Source organism: Hemicordylus capensis, chromosome 9, assembly GCF_027244095.1.
Source record: "Hemicordylus capensis ecotype Gifberg chromosome 9, rHemCap1.1.pri, whole genome shotgun sequence".
NCBI classification, from domain to species: Eukaryota; Metazoa; Chordata; class Lepidosauria; order Squamata; family Cordylidae; genus Hemicordylus; species Hemicordylus capensis.
Genome location: NC_069665.1, coordinates 1,308,796 through 1,319,190, shown reverse-complemented (window position 1 = coordinate 1,319,190; position 10,395 = coordinate 1,308,796). Strand labels below are relative to the sequence as shown.

The 10,395-nt window shown below is 54.6% G+C and overlaps 1 protein-coding gene across 2 annotated transcripts; it reads left to right on the top strand.

The window, feature by feature from the left end:
- The first annotated feature begins 225 nt into the window (after nt 1-225).
- Nucleotides 226-10,369, top strand: SETD6 (SET domain containing 6, protein lysine methyltransferase). Of its 2 annotated transcripts, none has more exons than XM_053271525.1 (9): nt 226-362; nt 1,160-1,231; nt 1,372-1,519; nt 1,857-1,998; nt 4,260-4,454; nt 5,342-5,486; nt 7,706-7,886; nt 8,187-8,329; nt 8,946-10,369. In XM_053271525.1, exons 1-9 carry the CDS (start codon nt 336-338, stop codon nt 9,261-9,263), a joined length of 1,371 nt encoding a protein of 456 aa, XP_053127500.1. In that variant the 5' UTR covers nt 226-335; the 3' UTR covers nt 9,264-10,369. The 2 variants fall into 2 exon arrangements, with proteins under 2 accessions (XP_053127500.1, XP_053127499.1); XM_053271524.1 differs by having other exon boundaries at nt 8,913-10,369.
- The last annotated feature ends 26 nt before the right edge of the window (nt 10,370-10,395 follow it).

Sequence of the window (10,395 nt, the reverse complement as noted above, 5' to 3'; positions counted from 1 at the left end):
GCTGCTGCTGCCCTCTTGCATCAGACTCATGCGCGCAGCATGCAGAAGCAGGCGAAGGAGGCGCAGGGAAAGGGCGCCCGGAGGAGGAGGAGGAGGAGGGGCAGCCAGGTTCCCCCCCCCCCCCGCGGCGAGCTCTCAGGGGGCCCGCCCCAACAACAAGGCCTGCGTCACAGGGGCGTGGCCCGAAGGAAGGGGCTTCCCTTCGCCCCGCCCCCGCCTGCCAGAGCGGGAAGGGGCGGGGCTCTCCCTTGTAGGCGGGGCTTCGGGGGCGCTCGTGTCGCCAGGCTGCGCGTGCGCAGAGGCGGCGGCGGCGGCGCGCTTCTGGAACGCTGGGGATGGCGAGCGCCGCCAAGAGGGCCAAGGTGGGTCCTGGCTGGGGGGAGCGCCTGGGGGGGGGAGGGGGCCCTGGTGTGCGTGGGGGGCTCCGGCTGGGAGGGGCTCCTGGGGAGCTTGCGTGGTCTAGGAGAGGAGAGCTGGGCTGGTGGTCGCAAGCAGGACTGGTCCCCTTAGCTAAGCAGGGTCCGCCCTGGTTGCATTTGAAGGGGAGACTAGAAACTGGAGCACTGGAAGATCTTTTTCCCCTCAGGGGATGGAGCCGCTCCGGGAAGAGCTGAAGGTTCCCAGTTCCCTCCCTGGCAGCATCTCCAACGAGATAGGGCTGTGAGAGAGACTCCTGCCTGCGACCTTGGAGAAGCCGCTGCCAGTCTGTGAAGCCAATACTGAGCTAGGTAGACCAAGGGTCTGACTCAGTATATGGCAGCTTCCTATCTTCCAAATAGCCATGGAATGCACCGAGTTGCCAAATGGTGCTTGGCCATTTGGAAATTCCTTGCATCCCTAGGACCTTTTGGAAGGAACCAGGGCTTTTCAGTGCACATTCCCTGTTATTAATTTTAGTACATTCTCTAGAGCATCTGCTTTGCAAGCAGAAGTTCCAAGTTCCCTCCCTGGCAGCAGCATCTCCAAGAGAGGGCTGAGAGACTCCTGCCTGCAACCTTGGAGAAGCCGCTGCCAGTCTGGGTAGACAAGACTGAGCTAGATGGACCCAGGGTCTGACTCCGTATATGGCAGTTTCTTATGTGGGGGGGGGCTCTCTGGCTCAGGGGTGCCCCCACGAGTTCCCACCCCCACTTAGAGCTCCCCCCACCTCTGCCCTCAGGTGGGGCCGCCGGACGCCCTGGAGGCCTTCCTGCACTGGTGCGCCGACGTCGGCTTGGAGCTCAGCCCCAAGGTAAGCCCCCCACACACCCAGGAAGAGGCGGTGGGGAGTGTCGAAGGCTGTCTGTGCAGGGGGGGTGAGTGGGGAGGAAGGGAGGAGGCGTTCCCCCACTCTAACGCCCCCCTTTCTCTCTCCACTTGGTACCCCGACAGGTGCAGGTGAGCCGGGCAGGGCTGGTGGCAGCGGGCTATGGGCTGGTGGCCACCGAGGCGCTGCCGGCAGGGGAGGTGCTCTTCGTGGTGCCGCGGGCAGCGCTGCTCTCCCAGCACACTGGCGCCCTTGCGCCCCTCCTGCGGACAGGTGAGTCTGGCTGGCAACCCCTTCATGCCCTCAGAGAGCTGCCCTTGCGGTAGCCAGCAGGAATGGCCCCCTTTGCTAAGCAGGGCCCGCCTGGGTTTGCATCTGAATGGGGGGCTACGTGTGTGAGCCCTGGAAGATACTCCCCTCAGGGGAAGATGGGGCTGCAGAAGCTCCCAAGTCCCCTCCCTGGCGGCAGCATCTCCAAGAGAGGGTGGAGAGAGACTCCTGCCTGGAACCCTGGAGAAGCCGCTGCCAGTCTGTGAAGACAACCCTGAGCTAGGTGGACCAAGGGTCTGACCCGGTAGAAGGCAACTGCTTCTGTCCCTCCCTTTTCCAGAAAGCGCCTCTCTGGAGAGCCAGTCCGGCTGGGTCCCCCTGCTGCTCTCTCTGCTCCACGAGTCCACCACCAGCAACTCCCACTGGGCACCTTACTTGGCTCTCTGGCCCGGCTTCAGTGGCCTCGATCATCCCATGTTCTGGTAAGACAAAAGGCTGCCGCCCTGCTGCCCGCTCTCCCAAGTTCTCTGCCAGGTGCTGGGTTCTGGGTGGCAGTGGATGTCCAGAGCAGCTGATTCCAGCCTCTCAAGAGCTGAAAGGGATGTGAGCCGTTTTGGAATGTCTCAAGAGTGGAGGGACGAGAAGGGGGCACCATCGTTCATCCTCCCTCTCCAGACTCTTTCCATTCCACCTCATGTTGTGCCAGAAGAAGAGCAGTCAGGTGTTGGATGGTAGGCCTTGGTGTTTGGTGGTAGAGGAATTCTGCTCTGAGGCAGGCTTCTGGCCGGACAATGTGGTGACCTGAACCCCTTTGGAGGCGTTTTGGGGCCCTTGGGTGGGTCGTGTCTCCACTTCGTATTCTTTGTCTGTGCTCTCTCAGGATGTGGTGTTAATACTCCGGGGTCTGGTGTCTGTCCCAGTGCAGTGTGTCAAATGAAAAGCAAGTGGCACACACTCATTTCTAGGAGGAGAAGTGGGGTGCAGGGAGAAGAAGGGAGACCCAGGGTGCTTTTGGAGAGGAAAGTGTGCCGAGCGCAGAAGCCACCCACTAACTTTGCAAATGGGGAAGCCAGATTAGTGTGAGAGGAAGCACCGAGCTTGCGGGTAATGAGATGGGAATTGGAAGAACCTGGTGATCGATACTGTGCAGGAATAATTTGCTCTGTTTGTGAGTTGACTCTTTCTTCATCCAAAAGAAAAATCAACACTAACTGCTGCAAGATTGGTCAAAACAAGCAGGGTGGGTTTGATTTAAAGCATGATTTATATTGCTTCACAGGATGACTCAGTTATGATTTAAATCACAATTTAAATAACTAGTCAGGAAGTTTCTATTTAATCCTCATTTTCTATAGAAGTACATTCTTGTTGTCTAATATAACCTTAATACATATTCAGAAATAGAGGTAGTTTTTATTTTTAGCAGGTAGGCACACACTATACTAGGTGCACACATCTCATACATGCTGTTCCATTCGGGCAGCCAGGCCTTGCATTTCCTCATCGCATGCCTGTCTTACCCACAGGTACAGGAACTTCATTAAAATAGTCCCAAATTGGGCCTCTCTTATGGCCTGCAGCTGCCATGGTTGGTGTGTTCCTTGACTGCTGAATAGCTTCTGCTCACTTTTGGTTTCACTTTCTAGTCCCCTCCCCATCCTGTGCATTTGTATCCAGACATCGACCCTGACTCCTTGTTCAGATCTGCACCAGCCCCCTAAATCCTCTATTCATTCATTGCCCTTCTGAGGAGGAGAGCAAGGCCTTGACTCTGTGTGTGTGTGTGTGTGTGTGTGTGCGTGTGCGCGCGCATGCACGCTGCATGTACACCACCTGCAGAATAGGACTGATCAGGTCTGTTATCTCTCATTCCCATATACTGCTGTTGACATCTTCATAGAATATAATTAGAAATAATAATAATATTAATGATGATATCGTTGACCTAGGTTCTTTATGAATTGTTTTTAAAAATCAATTAGAATTAAAAAATCTGATTTAAAAAATAGTAATCTATTTTTATCAACCTTGATAACAAGTTTTGAAAACTTTGAGATCTCATCTCCCCCCACTCCCTTTTAGAATTATTGGTTGGTCAAAATGTGGGGTCTTGTAGGTATGGTTAAGTGGACTCGTTTTATTTGAATGCGGGAAGGTAGACAAGAAGATGATTTTGTGTTCCTTTGAAGTCTTTTTATCAGTTTCTGGGATAACAAGATAATATCCATCCTTTTCTTTTATTTGATGTAATTTAAAACAGTTGACATGTAATTGTGCTACTCTGGTTTTTTGGGGGGGCTAATGAATATTTTTGTTCTTGACTAATGATGAATATTTTTGTTTATATCTGTGAACAATTAAAGTTATATCTGTGAACAATTAAAGGGAGAGCTGGTCTTGTGGAAGCAAGCATGACTTGTCCCCATAGCTAAGCTGGGTCTGCCCTGGTTGCATCTGAATGGGAGACTTGATGTGTGAGCACTGCAAGAGATTCCCCTCAGGGGATGAAGCCGCTCTGGGAAGAGCAGAAGGTTCCAAGTTCCCTCCCTGGCAGCATCTCCAAGATAGGGCTGAGAGAGATTCCTGCCTGCATGCTTGGAGAAGCCTCTGCCAGTCTGTGAAGACAATACTGAGCTAGATGGACCAATGGTCTGACTCAATATATGGCAGTTTCCTATGTTCCCTATGTTCCTATGTATACCCCAAAGAGGAAACGGCACTTCTTGCTTGCTATTCTGTATAGGAGTGCTGAAGAGCAAAAGAGGCTGCTGAAAGGTACGGGGGTCCCAGAAGCTGTGGAGAAAGACCTGGCCAATATCCAGCTGGAGTATTCCTCTATCATCCTGCCCTTCATGAAGGCCCACCCAGATGTCTTCAATCCCCAGGTGCACACTCTGGAGCTGTACCAAAAGCTGGTGGCATTTGTCATGGCCTACAGGTGAGAGGAGAGGAGCAGGGGCAGGCTGAGCACTGACTGGGTGTTGGGAGTCAGATCGGATCGTCTTTATTACGGTCCGAGGCCAGGGTGCTGGGAGTTAGAGGGGGTGGAAATGAAGCCTGCATCCTTCTTCCTGTTTGGGCATGTGGTGTTGGGAGCCTTCAGCAGGGCCGGTGAGGAGATGGCAGCCTTCCTGCTTGAATGCCGTGAGGTGGAGGCAGTGAAGAAGCCGGGCATTAGGCCTTGGAAAGGGGCACTTTGAACCACCGTCCCAGAGACTCAGGTTGGCCAACCATAAATACATATGGAGGGCGAATCGAGGGGGTCCCTGCAGCAATGAGGTTAATCCCTGGTAACCCGAGAAGGTGGCACCCAAAGGTTACCCCTTACTTAAGAGGAGAATTGAGAGAATAGTCCCTGCTATGCTGCTCTTCCTTTTCACATTTAACTCTCTGGCCTGGTCAGCTGAAATGTCCTTAGGGAGCTCCACAAACACTCGAGTCTGTGTCCTCAGGACTGAGTGGACGAAGCAAGTCTGTTTAGGCAAGAATATTTCAGATTATGCAAGTGAGTTAAAAGCCAAGATACTAGAGATATTCCACCCCATGACTCTCTCTGAGCCTTCAGCAGAAACTCCCCATCTTTTGTAGGATGTTTGGCTGCTGACAAAGCCTCAAGCTCCAGTGTCACAATACAAGAGCTCTTGTGAAGCTCTCCTGTTGTGCTGGTTACTGCATTTTGCAGTTCTCAGCCATGCAGACCCCAGGGCCACGGGCAGCTCCCTGAAGGGGAGGAGAACAGCGTGCAGTGCTCTTCCCTTCAGCATGACTTGGCTCTCTTCAAGAAGTGCCTCCTTCTGGTATTGGGCACACTTTGTTCTCAACTAGTTTCCAGGAGCCTTTGGATGATGATGATGATGATGAGGAGGAGGAGGAGGAGGAGGAGAAGGAGCCCAACCCTCCAGTGATGGTGCCCATGGCAGACCTCTTGAATCACGTGGCCAACCACAATGCCAGCTTGGAATATTCCCCGGTGAGTGGAGCATGCTGTGTGTGTGTTCCCATCGCCACTAGCCTTTCTGTCTCTCTGCCCTGAGACAAGAAACCCCAGACTTAGAGGGTGGCTCTCTCTGTCGAGGACTGAGTAGCCCAGGGCAGATGCCCTGCAGTGGCTGCTGGAATGATTCCTTCCTCCGAGCAGCAGCTTCTTCAGCGGGAGGCAATGGGGAAGGCATTCTATGCTGTGAGCTGGGCAGTCCTGGTTGGCTGAGCTGCAGGCTTCTCTGCTTGGGGGAAAAGAGGCCTCTGTCAGCCGGGCATCTTCCTCCCCTTGGGATGGCAGCCTCTAGTAGACCCCCAGCTGCAATCTCATCCTGCTTGATGTCCTTTCCCAGTTATTTCCACTCAGATGCTCTCCACTAGGCTGCCAGTGGAGTTGGGTTTCGGGGCAGGTGCAAACATTTGTGTGTCACAGGGCTCGTTCCCATCCCTTTCTGTTGCATCTGTTCTTTCTGAATTGTCCTCTTCTGTTTCTGCATCCCAGTTCTGGGAGTCATTCTCCAAAATCTCAGCTACACTGATCAAGTGGTATTTACCCTCCTATGCTAGGAGTTCAGCTCTTCTTGTTTCTCAGGTGTAAGTTTAGCGCACGCACTGTCCAAAATGGTGGCCCCAGAAGGCTCCGTCCGTTTATTCCTTCAGCTGGGGAGGTTCGCTATGACTTGTTCCAAGAAAATAGCAAAGATTGCCTCCTACTTGGCAGTGGAATTATTCAGAGTGGCTATCTTGGGAAAACGGCTGCTGGTCAGTATTTAGCCGCTGGCATGACTGTGTTTGAAGCTTCCTGCCCCCAGACTGGGGCCCAGGCTTCCTCCTGACCCATTCAGGCCTCTCTGTTTTGTCTGCTGCTCCCAGCCCCGCTGAGGCCCGTCTCTTAGCTGAGTAGCACTTCCTGGGAGGGGTCCACCATGCCAAGCCCTCCCTCCCTCCCCGCGTTCTGAGGACCAGGGCAATCTGCACCACTGTAGACAGGACTGCGCAGGGCATGAGACGGTGGTCTGAGGAACCAGCTGCTGCTGATGGGGAAGGCCTGAGAGAAGAGGGGTCCTCGCCTCCCCCCCTGCCAGTCCTGTCAAGAGGCAAAAGCGAGGCTGCCGTTTAAAGGGGCCTCAAGAGGCTGTGTTGCAAGACACTGAAAATGTTGTGGGGAACGGCATCTGGTGGGCCACTGTGTGAAACAGGATGCTGGACTAGATGGGCTTCCTTGGGCCTGATCCAGCAGGGCTGTTCTTAGGTTCTTAAAAGAGCAAGCGGGGTGGGACATTATTGTGAACCCTGCATTTGGAATCCTAGTTTCTGCCTGGAAGAAGCCGACGGCCCTTCAGTTAGTGTTGTGTGGCAGTGTCGTCTTCCTCTAAAGCCGCCTTTGGTGGCTGGCAACCCCCATTGGACGCCGCCTCTGCTGCTAAAAGCTTCAGCCATAAGCATGCTCTGGGTTCCCTTGGACAGCGGAGGGGCTCTTTCCCCAGCCCTCCAGCCGGGCTTCTGCCGCTTCAGCCCCGTTGCCAGACTCTGGCCGTGTTTGGCCAGGGCCCCTTCAGGGCTACCTCTCCACCTCCCGGCAGGGTGCAGACCTGGGGAGCAAAGGCAGCCGCAGGGCCCAGCTGTGCAGCCGTGGGGAAGCTGGCCTGTGTGGTGTGTTTGTTGTCATGGATGCTCCAGAGCCAGCCTCTCTCAAGCGGGGAGGGGATTGCCCCCCCCCCACTGGTGGAGACAGGAAGGGTGGTATCAGCCCTGCCTCCCTGCTCCGTTTGAAGGCGTCGCCCCATCTCCAAAGAGGAGGGACACTTAGCAGGTGAACATTTGGGACCACGAAGGCATCGCTTGCTAAAGTTCTCAACTTAGGGGGTTTGGGGTGCTGCTTTTGTCTGTCTTCCTCTCTTTCTGCCACCTCCACTGCACCCACTTCATCTTTTTCTTCTTATTGGCTGTAAAAATTACACAGATGTACCTGAGTTGTGCAGAATCTTCATTGTGTTTTGGCTGAGAACCACCACCCGGTGCCTTCCTCCCCCAGCGAAAAGAGGGCTGCAGAAGGTTGGGGTGGGAGGCAGTGGAAGGCTTTCTCTGGAGAGATGCTGGCGTGTACCACCAAGGCTCTGCCACTGGCCCGGAGGGCGTTGCCACTGGCCCACATGGTCAGCCTTGACTCAGGTGCACCAGCTCCCTCTTGGTCTTTCCTGTTCTCTGCAGGAGTGCTTGAAAATGGTCACAACTCGGCCCATCCACAAAGGCCAAGAGGTCTTGAACACGTATGGAGAGTTGGCCAACTGGCAGCTGCTCCACATGTATGGCTTTGCTGAGCCGTATCCTGGCAACACAAACGATGCTGCTGACATCCAGATGCTGACCCTGCGCACCGCAGCGCTGCAAGGCAAGTGGCCGACCGCACGGCACGCTCCTGGGCACCAGTGAGCCGAGGAAGGGGGAGTGTGGAAGCCGGTGCCTTTGGAGCTGCCCCTTCTGGCCCCAATGTGCCCCAGGGAGGCTGCCGTTGAATACTGGCCTTGCTGTGTAATGTGTGCACGGTGCCTTGTGTGGGCGCCAGAGTCCTCCACGTGTCCTCCTCCCCAGAGCTTCCCTGCCCCCTTGAACCAAGAAGAGATGCTGGGAGCCCCGGAGCCAGCCCGGCCGGTCTTAAATTGTCCTGCTTGTGGCTTCCTCCTTTATCCAGCTACGAAGACGCAAGCAGAGCAGCAGCTGGTCTTGGAGCTGTGGGACTTCCTTTGCCAGCTGGAGATGGTGGGCGAGGAAGGCGCCTTTGTGATGGGCTGGCAGACAGTCTTCACTGAGGAAGAACTGGCCATGGCTCTGAAGGTGAGTGCGCGGGGAGCCTCCTGTGGCCGGGCAGCGGGGTGGCCTTTTGCCTGCCTGCTTCCTGCGTCTCCCCGAGCACGGACTGAAGAGTTGCATTCCCTTGAGAAGAGGCCTGGCATCTTGGACTGGACGTGAAGCTTCCTTCCGCTGGGGTGGGAGGGGGACGTCCAGGCTGGGCGCCTGCTGCCATTTGCCAGCGGAGGCCGGGCGTGTCCGGGCTCCAGGTCTCCACAGGGAGAAATTGCACACTCCGTTTTAAGAGGACTGCAGCTGTGGACGTATCCCAGTTAAGTGCAATCCAGAAGTGAAGCAGGAGAGTGTGAAAAAGAGGGTGCCAATGAGCCGGGTCCCAAAATCCGTCTCAGGTCTGTTCCTTAACAGCCTCCTGACTTGTAACTGGCCGTGTTCTGTCCAAGGTCAGTGGGGCTGTTGGCTCCCTCAGTCTGTGGAGAGAAAGCAGTTCACAGGTGTTGGATAGAAACACAGGTGAGGCCCCCTCCCCGTAGGCTCTGGGCAACCCTGTTGGAATTGGCTCCAGCTGCCTGAGGAGAAAAACAACTAGCTGATTGTGTTTCTGTGCAAGCTCCCCAATAATGCCGACCTCTGGTGGCTGCAGGTGCTGAGTCTCTCTGCAGAGGAATTCCAGGAGTTCAAGGAGCAAGAGAGCTGGGAGGAAGAGAGGGGTAAAGATGGCGCTGCCTACCTGCCTCTGTCGCCTGCTACCGTCCCCAAACTTAAAGCATCCTGGAGGAAGCTTCTTGGCGATGCCATAAGGCTAACTCTGCAGTTGTACAACTCTGGTTTGAAAGAGGAGGAAGAGATCCTCGGAGACCTGCAGGCGTACTCAAAACTCAGCTGCCGGGAGCAGTTTGCTCTGCAAGTGCGTTACGGCCAGAAGAGGATTTTGCAGCAGTGGTTGGAACTGGCAGCCTAGTTATGGCAGAGGGCAAAGCGAGCAGGTCCTCCTGACCTGCTGGCTGTCCCCTCCCGTGGTGGTGGTGGTGGTGGTGGTGGTGGGGTGCTTCTTGAAAGACAGAGCTGGTTTTTAAAGAAGTGTTCTTGCCAGCATTGGTAGAAATGGCGCAAGAGGCAGCAGTGTGTGTTGCTTGAGTTTTAAGGGTAAGCTTAATTTAGTCCTTGGCAGGGAACAGCAGCCTGTCCCCGGAGAAGAGCTCCGAGGGAGTCCATCAGAGGCCCAGCATCCTGTTTCCAGAGGGGCCAGCCAGACGCTAGGTTGGTTCCTGGCCATGCAGCCCCCCAGGTGTCCCCTCGCTTCCTAGGTGCAGCTGGCCCAGTGCTGGCCCCTGCTCCCCTGTGGTGGTCTTCCTCCTGCTGTCCACCGGGATGCCCTCATACCTTCCCTAAAGCCGTCCTGCTCAGCTGCCTTCTGCCTGCCCTGCTGGCCTCCTCTCACCCCCGAGACCCCTTGACTGCCATCTCTTCCCACATTGCTCTACGCTGAGTAGTCCCATGCAGAGTCCTGCAGATGGAACTATAGCCACATGCCTAATGATCTTTGTAGCCAATGAAGCAGTTGGGATGTTTTTATCTTGAAGCTTTTGCATACAGGCACAATTGAGTCCCTTTCTTCTGGAATGAACGCTTTGTAAAATGTTTGCGTGCAGCACTCTTTGTGAAGGCGAAGCCGAGACGGTTCCTGAGCTGGACCCTCAATGCTCAGGCTGGGTTATGTGAACAACGTCCTCTCTCATTTTCCTCTTGGCTTGCGGAAGGCTGCTTAGCCGCTGCCTACCAACATGCTGCTTGTGCTGGACTGCTTCTTTAACCATTAATTGAGCTAATTCAGGCTATAGGCTCATAATGTACTGCAACTGTATTGGCTGATACTTTGCTGTAAAATTCCAGGCTGGTGGGGTGGGAAATATTCTGGAGCAGCAGCCACTTACCCCTGGGAGTCTGAAAAGGGTTAGGGTACTTGCAATACTGTAACCGAAGCAAGCAATACTTAAACACTCTACCCTGGACATTTTGTGTCAGTGTCGTCCCCATTTCTTATTAAAAATTATTTTTTTACTCCAACTGTGTATCACTTTTCTTAGCTCTCT

Excerpts from the sequence above, each read along its gene's own strand:
- SETD6 (XM_053271524.1), top strand. The coding sequence starts at position 336 with ATGGCGAGCGCCGCCAAGAGGGCCAAG. Across the intron at positions 1,520-1,856 it reads TGCGCCCCTCCTGCGGACAG|AAAGCGCCTCTCTGGAGAGC; the intron begins GTGAGTCTGGCT and ends TCCCTTTTCCAG. Across the intron at positions 5,487-7,705 it reads CCAGCTTGGAATATTCCCCG|GAGTGCTTGAAAATGGTCAC; the intron begins GTGAGTGGAGCA and ends TGTTCTCTGCAG.